Source organism: Oryctolagus cuniculus, chromosome 11 (genome assembly GCF_964237555.1).
Source record: "Oryctolagus cuniculus chromosome 11, mOryCun1.1, whole genome shotgun sequence".
Taxonomy (NCBI): Eukaryota; Metazoa; Chordata; class Mammalia; order Lagomorpha; family Leporidae; genus Oryctolagus; species Oryctolagus cuniculus.
Window position 1 is genome coordinate 15,357,235 of NC_091442.1, and position 14,139 is coordinate 15,371,373.

The 14,139-nt window shown below is 54.4% G+C and overlaps 1 protein-coding gene across 1 annotated transcript in view; it reads right to left on the reverse strand.

The window, feature by feature from the left end:
* SGK2 (serum/glucocorticoid regulated kinase 2) overlaps positions 1–14,139 on the reverse strand; it is a 34,416-nt gene that overhangs the window by 5,638 nt on the left and 14,639 nt on the right. Inside the window, exons 2-13 of the mRNA XM_008274453.4 lie at positions 12,070–12,265; positions 11,423–11,482; positions 10,865–10,914; positions 10,274–10,331; positions 10,033–10,116; positions 9,021–9,152; positions 7,990–8,102; positions 7,703–7,739; positions 6,672–6,758; positions 4,503–4,598; positions 3,657–3,812; positions 1,141–1,230 (exon numbers count right to left, since the gene is read on the reverse strand). Of these exons, the coding sequence (XP_008272675.2) occupies positions 1,141–1,230; positions 3,657–3,812; positions 4,503–4,598; positions 6,672–6,758; positions 7,703–7,739; positions 7,990–8,102; positions 9,021–9,152; positions 10,033–10,116; positions 10,274–10,331; positions 10,865–10,914; positions 11,423–11,482; positions 12,070–12,265 (1,159 nt within the window). The remainder of the gene's footprint in view (positions 1–1,140; positions 1,231–3,656; positions 3,813–4,502; positions 4,599–6,671; positions 6,759–7,702; positions 7,740–7,989; positions 8,103–9,020; positions 9,153–10,032; positions 10,117–10,273; positions 10,332–10,864; positions 10,915–11,422; positions 11,483–12,069; positions 12,266–14,139) is intronic.

A 14,139-nucleotide genomic window follows, 5' to 3' on the forward strand; every position in this document is an offset into this window, starting at 1 on the left:
AAGAGGAGAACTTGTCAGCAGGTGCTACTGGTGAGAAGCAGGCTGCTCTCCCTGATTCACGGTGGACAGCACATAGGTATCAAGAACCAAAAAACACTCAATTTGCCACAGTAATTTCTCATCTGGAATTCATCTTAAGGAAACAATCAGAACTCTGGGCAAAGATGTGTACTGAAAGATGTTCACCAGCATGTTATGATGGAGGAGAATAACGGCAACAGCCTAAAGTACACCACTATTTGTGCGACCAACATAAGACTGAAATATTACAGGGTGAGCATCTGGCATGGTACTTAAGGTGCTGCACGAGCCACCCATATCCCATACTGGAGTGCCAGGGTTCAAGGCCTGGCTTCATTCCTAATACCAGCTGGAGCACCTCCTGGGAGGCAAAGGTGATGGCCTTAATGGTGGGTCCCTGCCAATCATGTGAGGGACCTGGACTGAGTTCCTGGCTCTGGCTTCAGCCTGGCCCAGTTCTGGCTGTCATGATCGTTTGAGGAGTGAACCACAGATTGGAGATCTCTCTCTCTCTCTCTTTCAACTAAAATCAATAAATACAAATTTAAAAAGAGAAGGAGAAATATTATACAACCACTAAAATGCTAAAGTTTTATATGAACGGGGAAATAATGACATTGTCTTAGCTAAAGAAGGGAGGGGATCTAATTGAAAAAACACATAGGAAGAAAGGCTGGAAGGAAACCTGCCAGCAGCATTTTCTCTGTGGCAGTGAGATCAGAAGCGTCTCTCCACTGCTGCTTTGAACTTCTGTTTTAGACACTTTCCACAAGCAAGTGGAATGGTATCATTTTTATCATCAGGAAAAACCCTAACCATAGAAAAAGATTAAAACCTTTCTGTGGGCTTGGCTCTGCCTGGGCGTGCTACATGACACAGAGCACTGTAGAGACTGTAAAAGGCTCTGCCAGGAGCAGTACGGTGCTAAAGAGAAGGGAGTGGCAGCGTGGCTCAGCCTGTGGTTGGAACGTGTGCATGCGGGAGCCAGCTCTGCCCCGAACTGGTCCTGTGGCTTTGGGCAGATCCTGGAGCTCCGGGACCCTCCATGCTCCCCATCTCTCTAGAGTCGGCCCCCACCAGCCCTGGGAATCCAGCGCCTGGAAGGCCGTGACCTCTTACCACGTTGGGGTTGAAGGGTGGAGTCAGCCTCTTGTGGTACAAGTCATCCCAGTTTATGGGGCTGAAGAATACATGGTTCTTTATCTCGAGCTGTTGGAAGAAGGTACTGATCAGCAACGGCCCTTCCCACAGGCACTCCCACCCCTCCCCACATCCTCCAGTCCCAACGCTCCTCGCAAGAAACTGTCAACTGGCAAGTGACGCGTTGTGCTGGCTGGTTTCCGGGATAAGAGCGCTGCCCCCGGGAAGCCAAACCCTTCCCCGCCCACACCCAGGTGCTGACTTCGTCCACAGCTACTTGCTGAGCACCGACACTGCACTGGGCCTGGAGCTATGCCAGTGGACAAGACAGCAGGGCCTGTCTGGGAGGGGACGAGGGGCCCCAGAAGAGTTTGGGGACCTCTCCCCAGCTCTGCCTCATTATGTCAGCCTCCAGAACGCAGACCAGCGAAACAGACCTGCACCTAAGGAAGGTTTAAGAAAGCAAGCCCCCCAGTAGCTGAAGATTCTAGGACCCAGGAATCAGTCCTGGGCATGATTTACTACGTCTTTTTTTAAAGATATATTTATTTATTGGAAAAGCAGAGTTACAGTGAGAGAGGATAAGACAGAGAGAGTCCATCTATTGGTTCACTCCCCAAATGGCTGCAACAGCCAAGGCTGGGCCAGACCAAAACCAGGAGCCAGGAGCTTCATCCAGGTCTCCTACGTGAATGGCAAGGGCTCAAGCACTTGGGCCATTCTCTGCTGCTTCCTCAGGCACATTAGCAGGGAGCCAAATTGGAAGTGGAGCAGCCAGGCATGAACCAGCGCCCAAGTGGGATGCCAGCCTGCAGGCTGTGGCTTCACTCACCATGCTGTAACGCCAGCCCCAACTCACTACTTCTTCCCTAACCAAAACCAATGTTGGCAGCAACTTCCTCTCACCCCAGGGAGACCCTCCCTCTACCTGTGCTTCTCAAAGAATGAGTCTGTCACACACACACACACACACACACACACACACACACACCCCACTGCGGGCTGGTTAAAAACCAGATCTAAAATACCTCCAGGAATTCATGAAAGTAGTAACAGGAGTGCCTCACTACTGAGGAACTGAGCGCCTGGAGGGGCTTTCTCTCGATGCCCTTCTGTGCCCTTTGAGTTTTTGATCAAGGTGAGTGCCTAACATTTTAAAAGTCACATATATGTTCTCAGGAGCAAACTCCTAGGACAGGCACTTGGTGCAACTTGGGACAATTGTATTCCATACCAGAGTGCCTGGGTTTGAATCTTAGCTCTGCTCTCAATTCCAGTTTCTTGCGGATGTGTGCCATGGGAGGCAGCAGGGGAGGGCTCAAGTAGCTGGGTCCCTGCCACCTTCAGCGCTGGCGTCCCATGTGGGCACCAGTTCCAAGTCCCAGCAGCTGCACTTCCAATCCAGCTCCCTGTTAATGTGCCTGGGAAAGCAGTAGAAGATGGCCCAAGTGCTTGGGCCCCTGCACCTACGTGGGAGACCTGGAAGAACCTCTTGGCTCCTGGCTTCAGCCTGGTCCAGCCCCAGCTATTGCTTCCTTCTGAGCAATGCACCAGTAATGGATGGAAGATCTCTCTGTCTCTCCCTTTCTCTCTCTCTCTCTCTCTAACTCTGCCTTTCAAATAAATAAACAAATCTTAAAAAATAAAGACAATTACAGCTTACCACTCTCCTCTCTCCCACCATAGGATATCTGCACATGCTGTGGCCCATGTCTGGGCTGTGAGCTGTGTCTTCATCCAGCTGTCTACATGACTGGCTCCCTCTCAGCCTGCCAGTCTCAGCTTAATTGTCACCTCCTTAGAGAGGACCTCCCTAACCATCTCAGGGTGAGAATTTGCCCCCTTCCCATTGCTGCCTCAGTTCTTGTCATTTATTTCCTTCCTGACACTTGTCACACCTTGTGATAATTGTACATAATGCTTGCTTTTTGTTGTCTCCCTAGCACCTAGCTCAATATCTAACACACAGTAGATGCTCGGTCAATAGTGGTTGAGTTAGAGAATGAAACAAAGTTGTCAAGGGCAGGCATTTGGCACAGCCATTAGGCCACTGCTTGGGATGCCTGCCTCCCATGTCAGAGTGCCTGGTTTGAGTCCTGTCTCCTCTGCTGACCCAGCTTCCTGCTAATGTGCATTCTGCTAACAGTGGATCAAGTACCTGGGTCCCTGTTACCCATGTAGGACACTCAGGTGGAGTTCTGGGCTCCTGGCTTTGACCTGATCCAGCCCTTGCTGTTCAGAGCATTTGGGGGAATGCATAGCAGCCTGCCTGTCTGTCCGTCCCTCTGCCTTTGAAATAAAATGAAAACAAATTAACTCAAATTTTAAAACAACTAAAGTCACCAGCTAGCGGCGATAGTGAGTTTCCAAATGAACGCCTGAGCGGCCTGGTTTCCAAGGGCAGCAGGGTGCAGGCTGCTGTGCTTCTGAGCTGTGTCTGCAGGCAGCTGAGAGCCCCCTGGCAGCGGTGCCCTGTGAGCTGGCAGGTCACCTACAAAGTCTGCTTTGGAGCCCAGCCGCTGCCTCTGGTCCTTGTGGAGAAGGCCTTGCAGGAGGTCGCAGGCAGCCACGGTCCGGCCCCCGGGGATCTGCAGCGGCTGGTGCAGAATGTTGTCATACATCTGGGACACGTCTTGGCTGTAGAAGGGCGGCTGGGGAGACAAGGAGAAGCTGAAGGATCACCCATGTGAAAGCGGCACAGCTCTCAGGGAGTCTTGGAACAAGCTGCACAGCTGGGAGGACTGAGCCGGCCCCGGGACTTGGGCAGCGGCGCCCATGGCAGACTGGACAGGACAGGATCGCCAGGCTCCCAGCACCCTGGAGAGGGCTCTGCCCACCAGGGCCAGGCTTGTGGACCTCCCCGCCTCGGTCCCCATCCCATCTCTCCTAATCCAGTTTGTGTGCCGACTTTGCACTCAGCTAAGCTTATGCTTTAACTTGCATCATCTCATTCCCACTACAGTAACAACAATCGAGAGAGACTGTCGTTTCTCATGAGGCTCAGAGGCTGGGAAGAGAGCCAGGCCCCAGGCTGCACGCAGGGGGCACAGAGCTGGGGTTGCGTTCAGGAGTAGTTTCTATCAGGACTGTGGCCTCTCCTGACCTCCATTTCTCTCTGAAAAATAAGAACAACCTCCATTCTCTGCAATGCCAGCTGTGAAGTGCTGAACTAACATTGCTGGGAAGAAATATGTAATTCTCGTATTCGCTTTGACGTCATCTTTTGGGAGGAGTGACGAGATAGATGGTTTAGCTCCTGAGCAGAGCTTCAACAGGGGGAGACCCCTACCTACAGCTCACCCAGAACCCCAAGGCCCTGTTGGCAGCCGAGCCCCACTCACCAGGCCGTGCAGCATCTCGTAGAGGACTGCCCCCAGGCACCACCAGTCCACGGCCCGATCATAAGGCTCCTTACGAAGCACTTCGGGAGCCAGGTACTGTCGGGAGAAACACACTCGTTTGCAAGGCTTGCAGTCTTCCCCTCTGCCTCTGCAGACAAGGCACTTGGAGGAGAAGATGCCCAGGGGTTGGTCCTGCTGTGACCATCCAGCAGCCCCTCACCAAGCACTTGCTCTGTGCAGGGCCCTTTGTCACGTCCCGGGGACACAGGGAGATCAGATCAGACGGGACTGCTCTGTACAGTTGCACATGTGTACACATACACAAGGGCCCAAGGGATAAAGGGGGCCTCAGGGTGGGTGTTGAGCCTAGTACTTGAGATGCTGGCTAAGACACATGTGTCCCATGTCGCAGCACCTGGGTTTGATACCCAGCTCTGCTTCTGACTCCCACTTCCTTGCTAATGCAGACCCTGGGAGTCGGCAGGAATGATGTAAGCAATCACCACCTGCATGGGAGACCCAGAGTGAGTTTCTAGTTCCCAGCTTTGGCCCAGCCCAGTCCTGGTCACTGTGGGTATTTGAGGAGCAGACCAGTGGACCAGCAGAGGGGTGCCCATTCTCTCTCTCTCTCTCTCTCTCTCTCTCCACCTCCTCAAATTAGTACATTTTTAGATGGAGGGTACTGAAATCCTGGATGTGTTCCACTCACTAGGCAATAGCCCTACTCCAGCAGGGAATCTGGCAACTTACTTTGCTTTTTCCAATTAGTTTGTCCAGAGGGGCTGCCTTCTTCTGATTGCACAAATGCATCCAAGAGGCTACCAGTGTCCTAGGAACAGGGCAGCCCTGGGATCCCTCTCCCAGAGCAGTGGGCAGACTACAGATGAAGTGGAAGCAACGTGGGCCTGTGGAAGGGCAGAGGCCCACGCAAACTTGAGCCTATTCAGAGCGTGGTGCCAGGCAGGTCATTTGGCCTCCCAGAAACTCGGTTCCTCATCTACAGGAGGGGGTGCAGAAGCTCTCCTGGAGAGCTGCTGTAAGGAAACGTGTGACACAGGTGCAGGCCCTCCAACAGTGGGAGCAACCATGGCTACTGTCGTCTGTGTCCCTGACCCCACGGCAGTGGCCAAGTCAGGGAAGAGGAGATGCATGGAGGCCGTTGTGCCTCCTTCATGAGCCAGAGTTCCACCTCCCCTGCTCCCTGCTCATGACAGTGTCCCAGGAAGGGATGGCTGGGCTGTCAGGCTTCGGGGAGGCAGCTTTGTCCAGTGGACTTCTCTTCACAAACACAGACAGCATCTCTTGCTCAGAGGAGTCATCTGCCCATCAGCTATGCTAGCACCACCTTGACGAGGCCCATCTGAGACCCCAGACTCAGATTTTCAGGCATATGGAGAGAAACAGAGCAGCTGAAGTCCTGCCTCATGCCAGGTGGGAGGACTTTTCCAGTGCTGCCGCCTCAACCCTCTCTCCCCACCCTGATGTCCGTCTAAGCCTCCGGGGAGCCCTTGAGGACCAAGCTCCAAGGTCCAAGATTGGTAGGAACTCAAGGAAAGATTTTAATCTCAAGGCTGCAGGATGGACAGACGTGTGAATTACTGCTGAGACAGACAACCCTTAACCCTCTAGGCCCTTGGAGGCTGGAAGAAGAAGGTGGACTTGTGTTTTGTACCCTGTGGGGCAGTGCTAACATAGCAGCCAATGGCCACATGTGGCTACTGACCACTTGAAATGTGGCCGGTCCAAATAGAAATGGGCCAGTTGTCAATGCGAAATATGTGCCAGAGTTCACAGACTTAGGAGAAAACAAACAAACTCTTTCAACAATTTTTATATTGACTGTGTCTCAAAATAGTGTTTTGGATACATTAGATTTAATAAAATACATTCTTAAAATTGATTTCACCCCTACAAATGTGGCTGCCGGACACTTTTAGCTGCATGCACGGCTTGTGTTTCTGTTGGATAGGAGGCATTGCTGAAGGGCTTCTCCAGTAGCTAAGCAGGTCCCAGCAGCCCCAGGAGCTGGTGACCCCATTACATGGATGAGAAAACCAAGGCTCAGTGCTCAGTCAGCTCAGGGGAAGTGCTTGGGTGAACAGGGAGGAGTCCTCTCAGTTGGCTCTGCTCAGAGGTGAGGCTGATTCTCTTTAGGATGCTCACACTTACCTCGGGGGTGCCACAAAACGTGGACGTGGTCTCCTCGGGCTCCACACATTCCTTGCAGAGGCCAAAATCCGTCAGCACCACGTGTCCCTGTGGATGAGGGACAGCAGGGGCAGAAGGGGAGGGGGTCAAACCGACAGTACAGAGAGGCTTCGACCTCCACGGCCCAGGCTAGCAGCTGGGGGGGTCTGATGCCCAGGATAGGCTAGAGGGCCACTCGGTGTGCCAGCTGGGAACATGGCACGTCTCTCTCTGCTCCCAGCTCATCACAGATCCATCCCCATGACAGTGGCAGCTCCAGGGTGCTCTTGCCGGACAGGCCCTCCTTGACAGAGGGCTGGGAACTGAAAGCAGCCGGGCAGGAGGCAGGTGGAGGAGTGAGCTCTGTCTGTCCTGTGGGCTCTGTCCTGATGCCCTCTTTCACAGCTGCCAAGCCCATCCCCTCACTGCTTGGACATTGACCCAAAGTTATGCCCCAGGGCCAATCCACAGCCACTGGCTGGTTGCTGTAGTAGCACAAAGGCTCTGCCTGAGTGCCCCAATTTGGGTCATCAATTAAATTTGGGTCATCAATTTGGGTCCCCAGTTAAAGAGTCATCAGAGCTTGGGCCACCCAAGCTCACTCACTCCTGTAAGATGAGCTGAGGCCTCACTTGCAACCTCAATTCAGGCCAGTTCCTTTCTCTGCCCAGTCCTGTCTGCGTCCCCTTCTGAAAGGTCTGTCTCTCAGAAGTGTTCCCTGATAAGCCTGCACTTACTGCTCAGGCTCAGCCTGTTTCCGGCGAGCCCCGTCTCAAGAATCCACTGCATACACCTGACTCTGCCCTTGCCACACACAGACCTTGTACACACAGGTACACACGGGTTCCTGTGCATGTAATGCACACATACGTGTGTACACACACACATGGGCACACTTATACACATAGACTGAAATGCATCTGCTTCCCATATTGCATGCATGTAGGATGCACACCCACCCGCGAACATGCATGTGTAGACATGCACACACACACACACACAAACATACCAACCTGGCAGTCCAAGAGAATGTTCTCTGGTTTCAGGTCCCTGCAGGAGATAGCAGGAAAAAGCCTGTGATGTCTTAACATTTCGTGGGAGAGCTGGGGACTCAGGGTCCTGGCAGGAGGACTGATGACCCCAGAGATGCAGAGGGAGAGCCCAGGGGGTCAGGCACGTGGCTCTAGGAAGGAAGACCTCCAAGTTCACTGGGATTTCATCAGGATTTAGGGGTCTATACAACCTCTGGCTGTGGGGCTGACAAGGGCCTGGGCTGGCTGTGAGCCACAGCAGGTCTCACCTGTAAATGATGTTGAGAGAGTGCAGGTAGCCAATGGCACTGGCCACCTCTGCGGCGTAGAACCTTGCCCGAGGCTCCAGGAACCGGCGCTCCCGCTGCAGGTGGAAGAAGAGCTGGCAAGGAGGAGGTGTGTGAGAGGACTTCTGGGGCTCTGGCTCCCACGGTCACCCCTCCCCGAGCTGCAGGGTAGTCCTGGCCAAAGAGTGCAGGCTTGCCCTGCCCCACAGGGCAGTCAGTGTCCAGAGTGTCAGTAGGAGGACAGATGGGTTAGCACTGACCAAGCACCTATGGGGTTCCAGGCTCTTTACATCTCTTATCTCATGGAATCTTCCTAATGCCCTCAAGGTACCAACGGGTTTTCCAGTTTCACGTAAGGGGGAACTGGGACTGAACAGCTCGGTGACTCGCCCAGGGTCACAGAGACTGAGAAGGGCAGAGTGGGGAAGAGGCCCTGGGTGGTTCACAGAAGGGCTTCCCCTGCAACTGAGTGACACAGGTCACGGCTGCCACAGGGAGCCCAGCCCGGGTCTGTCCGTGGGCCAATTGCCTTGGTCCATTCTGCTGGTACCAAAATCCCTTGTCTTTGGGACACAGGACAACAACTCCCCTCTGGCAGCAGGTTAAACCTGGGGTCACTGAGGGGAGTCCCACTAGATTGTGCCCATAGACACAGCGATGTCCTGAGACAGCCCAGTGTGTCCCCAACTGTGTGCCTGGGTCACCTGGTGGCTCAGGCCTCCAGGTAGCACAGGGACTGGTTACCCCCGGCCTGCACCCTAGTGTAAAATGGGAGCTGCAGAAACCCGGACCACAGAGCGCCTTTTCCTGTGGGCGGTCTTCTGTGAGTCAGGCAGACCTGCACTCCGACCCAGCTCTGCCAGGTACACGCCGGGTGGCTGAGAGCAAGTGATAAACCTCCTTGGGCCTCGGTTTTGTCAGCTACACAATGGGTCTACTGTCAGGGTGAGGTGAGGCCAGCCCAGAACTTGGTGTGCAGCGGGCAGGGGAGGCGCCACGGCAGGGCCACTCACCTCTCCGCCGTTGACGTAGTCAAGCACGAAGTAGAGCTTCTCTGTGGTCTGGAAGGAGTAGCGCAGGCCCACGAGGAAGGGGTGCCGCACGTTCTTCAGTAGCACATTCCTCTCCGCCATGATGTGACCCTGCTGTGGGTCGCGCAGGTGGGGGGCAGGGTCACGCCTGCCCAGGACCTTCTCACACCCCTGCTCAAACACCCTCCATGGCTCCCTACTGCGTTCAGGGCCAGGGCCAGGCTCCCCGCCCAGGACTGAGGACTCAGCGTGGTCATTCGCATCTCTAGCCACCCACTGAGGTGTAGCTCTGGTCCCTGCATCAGAAACTGCTGCCTCCCAGGGTGAAAAACAGAGCATCTATGATAGCTGAGTTTAAGACACAAGGGTAGGGCCACACCATCCACATTTATACCTTTGCTCCTGCTGTTCACACACACACACACACACACACACACAGAGTGTCTCATCATCTTTTCAGATTATCCGAAACCCACAGCCAAGACCAGCTCCAAGGCCACCTCCCTTGGGAAGACCTTCCCTTCCTACCCACACAACATCCTTGTAAACATCAATAACTCTTGAGTCCCTGACTTGATATTCAAACCTCTCTCTCTCAGTCCTCCTCAGGGGGTTAGGTATTCAAAGGGACTCAGGGCAGCTGGGGCAAGGAGAAATCCAGGTGGCCATGACCAGCAGGGCCTTTGGAGGGTAAACTGTGTGGCCTCTGCACTGCACAGATCAGGGGCCTGGCACCAACAGGGCAGATGACTTGTGCACCAGGGGCCCTGTATTCCCTACGGGAAGGGAAAGAGCCACACTGGCCCTCCTGAACATCCTATAGGGGATGCAGCGTGGCCGGCCTGCCTGCCTGCCTGCCTTGGGAAGGGCCAGCACCTTGGACACCACCTGGTCCCTGGCTGTGACCACCCCCGACCCAGGCCCTTGGAGCCCTCCGAGGTGAGATGCATCTTTGGAAGCAGGAAAGAAACAGCAGGTGCGTGGGCCCTGGTACCTCCTTGTTCTTCAAGATGGACTTCTTCTGCAGCACTTTCACGGCGTAGAACATCCCGTCGGACTTGTGCTTGGCCAGCAGCACCTGAGCGGAAGCACAAACATGGGTGACTCTGGCTCTCCTCCAGCCTCTCCCCCCGCTTCCACCCTGCAGGTGTGGGAGCACCCTCTGCCTGTAAGTGGCAGGCAGAGGAGCCTGAGCAGGGGAGACCCAGGCCTCCCACTCCCACCTACTCACTCACCTTCCCATAGCTCCCTTTGCCAATGACTTTGAGGAAGTCGAAGTCTGTGGGCCGGGCACTGGGGGAGAACGGAAGAACATGGGTCACATTTGCAAGCTCAGGAAACTTGCTTTCTTTTTTTTTTTTTTTCCTTGGTATTCCCAAACGGTCTTTTTTCTGTTGGAGCCAGGGTTCTTTTTAACTTTGGGGCTGGGATACATAGGGGGCCTTCCAGGAGCCATACCTTGGAAAGTTGCCTTCTCCCAGTAAGGAGAGCGCCCCTACGATCCACCTTCCCCCTGCCCAGGAAGCCCAGAGTCCAGTTCTCAACAGGCAAAGAGGAGACAAAGCCACGCACATTCCCAGAAGGCCTGCGGAGGAGGCAGGGATCTGGGGCCCAGAGCCCTGAGGAAGGCCTGAGGGGGAGGAACTGCTAACGAGGCAGATGTCTGGGGGGCATTCCAGGTAGAGAGTAGGGCACAGGCAAAAGCTGGGAGAGGGTCCTGAGCCCAGACAGCAGAGGGTCTCGAACGCCAGATCAGAGAACTTGGCTTTCATTACTAAGGCGAGGGAAGCCCAGGAAGGAAAGTAGCTTGAGAGACCAGAACTCACTTTGGGTTGGCTGAAGGCCCCAGGTTGATGTTCCCACTGGCCCCTGCGGACTAAAGACATTCAAAGAAAGAGGTGACTCAGATCAGCAGGTCCCTCCCCCCCAGTCCCTCCCATGGCTCAGGTCCTGACCCCTGCCAGCACCCATTCCTCCCTGCTTTCCTTCCTTCATCTCCTTCTACCCATCCACCACCCACCCACTTATCCACCATCACACACAGCTCCGGGGGGGTGGGGGGGGGAGCTGCTGACTGACTGTGAGAGTGACGAAACCAAGGCCCAGAGAGGAGCTGTCCAAGGTCTCACAGGTAATCGGGCTGCGACTAGAATTTCGGTGTCTTCACAATGAATCCCACATTTTTTGCATCCCGTCTACTTCCTGAACCCCTTCTTCTCAATTTCCCTGCTAATGGTTCCCCTCTATGGGTTCAGTGACCCCTCTGCATGCCCAGCCTTGGTCCAGGACAGCCCCCCCAAAGCTGGTCCATGTCTCTACACTTTTCTACAGCCCTGGGAGGAAGTGACCCCCGATGAAGAGTGTGAGGGCCAAGAACTACTCACCTGTGTGTTGGGGGTCCTGGTGGGGCTAGAGGCCATTCTGTAGCTGTGATTAGGTGGGCTCTGGGGGCACAGAGAGGAGTTAGCATGAAAGAGCTGAGGTGGGGTGGGGTATCTTCCCTGTCCAGGGCTTCACTCCTCCCTAATACCATGCACCTGCCACGGCCTGAGTAGCTCCTACCTTCCAGAGGCTACAACCCGTGTGTGGAGAGGAGCTGGACCCAGCCTTCCTCACCACACATCTCAGGAGGGATGGAGGGGAACAGTCAGAGGTGGCCCCCTCCCAGCCGGAGTCTTATCAAGGATTAGGGACAGCCACGATGGCAAGACCCCTATGAGCCAGGGCAGCTTGAAAGTCTGAACCTTCTCCCCACCTCCCAGGTGGGAAGCCTGAGGCCTAGAAAAGGACATTCCCAGGGTCACACTGAGTGAGGGGGCAGGCTGAGCTCCTGGACTCCCAGGCAGGCACGTTGGAGACCCTGAATACCTACGGACAGCCCCAGGCTGAGCCCTGTGCTGAATCTTACGTCCTTGCCACAAGGACGTCCACCCAGCTGCAGAACTGCCAAGTATGGATGCACCTGCACCCACAGGGCTGGGCCGACCTGACAACCCTTCACCCAGGCCCTGGCCACGCTGGCCTCACTTACCTGCGCAGTCCGAAGACAGGTTTCCAGAGGGAACCAGCAGTCGGGGCTGAGGACGGGCAGTAGACAAGAGAGGCTCTCTGTTCTCCCAACAAGGGCCGAAGTGTCTGCCTGGTGCCAGCCTGGCCCCAGCACAGAGCTCGGATCTCCCAGCGCTGCAGCAAGGGGGCTGGTCAGTGTCACGTGGGGTCCAGCAGAGCTTAGGAGAGGGTGAAAACCTTGGTACCCTGTGGGGGAGGGGTTAAGAGGGGAGGGCAACAGCCCGAGGAGAGCCCTGGAAACCCTCGGGGCTTGTTAGAATGTGTGTGACTGTGTGAGTCAGGGTGTGTGTGCAAGTGTTTTGTGCCTCAATGTGCTTCAGTGTTTTTGTGTCTGCAGCTGTGTATTTCAGGAATTTGTGTCAGTGTGTATGAGTCTGGGTAGAGATGACTGCACGTGTGTGTCCACGTGACCCCATTGGTATATTTATCTCTGTGTCTGTGCCTCTGGAACTGTGTGCATCCCTGCTCAGTGTGTGTGGCATGTGTATGGATGTAGTCGGTGCAAGCGTGCATTTTCACGTATGTTAACATGCATGTGTCAGTGTGCACACATGAGTGTCTGTGTGTCTGAAGATGAATATAGTTGTCTAGGAATATGTGTATGACTGTGTAATCATGTCTATAGGTATGGCATCATGTGTCTGCTCATATCGGTGTACATCAGTGAATTTCTCAGTGTGCACAGCTGTATAAGTGTGTAGGGGCCTGTCTATAAGAAACTATGATGCCCCAGGCCTATCCAGGCCCCATGGGGACCATCTGGGGCTGAAGAAGAGGTCCCAGAGACCTCAGCCCCTGAAGCTGAAAGCCCTTGGACACCAAGAACCTGCAGACGTTTCAAGAAGAATTTGAGGCCCAGGTGTCTGGCTCTGTCCAGCTGGTCTTGGACTTTGAATACTCCTGGGCACCTGGCTCTTTGGGCCTCTCCTTGCTGGCCCTTCAAGGGCTCTGGTGCATTGTGCCTGGTTGGCCCAGAGCTCTGCTGCTGTGTAAGAAACCAGGTCCCAGAGCAGCCTGGCTCCTGAGGGCCTTGCTGCCTAGAGCAGTCAGCAGGTACTCATGGGCCCTTCCACTCCCCAGGAGCTCCCGAGCAGTGGGCAAGTGCCGGCTGGCCCAACTCTGCCCTTCCCTTGTGGTTCTTCCGTGTGGCTACAGGACATGACAGGGGAGGGACGCGTGGAGCTAGGGCGGAGGGCATTAGTCAGGGAAGAGTTCTCTGTGGGCTCTGAAATGCCAGGGACCTGGGGGGGTTGTCCCAAGAAAATGCTAGGAACAGATCAGAGTCTTCTATCTTTGAAAAGAAAAAATGGAAATATTGAACTAATACACAGATCGGCAGGACGTCGTGTTGACAGAACACACACCCGAGACAAGGACGTTTCTTTTCAATGACAAGGGGTTTTCAATTGGCAGCATCATTTATCACAGCAAAATAATAGTGACAGAAATGACCTAAACGTCCCACCTAAGGCCACTGTGGGTAGACCTACACCTTGTCCACATGCTGTCTCATTTCCCCTTCTCAGTCTGGACTCAGGGTCTCCACTCCTCCCCCTCGGCTCTCTTGAACCTGTTCCCAACAGGCTTTCATCCGAACACCCCGAGACAACGGACCGGAGGTCTCCATGAGCCAAGGCCAGGGAGGGGTCCTTCATCCTCACCTTACTCAACTCCCTCTTTGACGCACTCACTCTGCCCACTTGGCTTCAGTGTCCTTCTGGCTCCTGGCTGCTCGTCCTCTGTCACTTCTGCTGGATCCGCCCCTTCCTTTTATGTTTAACTATTGGCCTGCCGGCAGGCGCGGTCATGAAGCTCTGTCTACACTTACTCCCTAATCGATCGCAACCAGTTTAATGACATAAGCAGCGATACTTGACAGCTCCCAAATCTCTCTCCCTAGTTCCAATTCTCTCCTCATTTCTGGACTTCCACAAAGGTACTTCAAGAAGTTTGTGGAGACACAGAATGAAGAGATAAATTGATTTCGGTACAAAAATTTTTGGAAATCTGAGTGTAGTTTTTTTTTTTAATA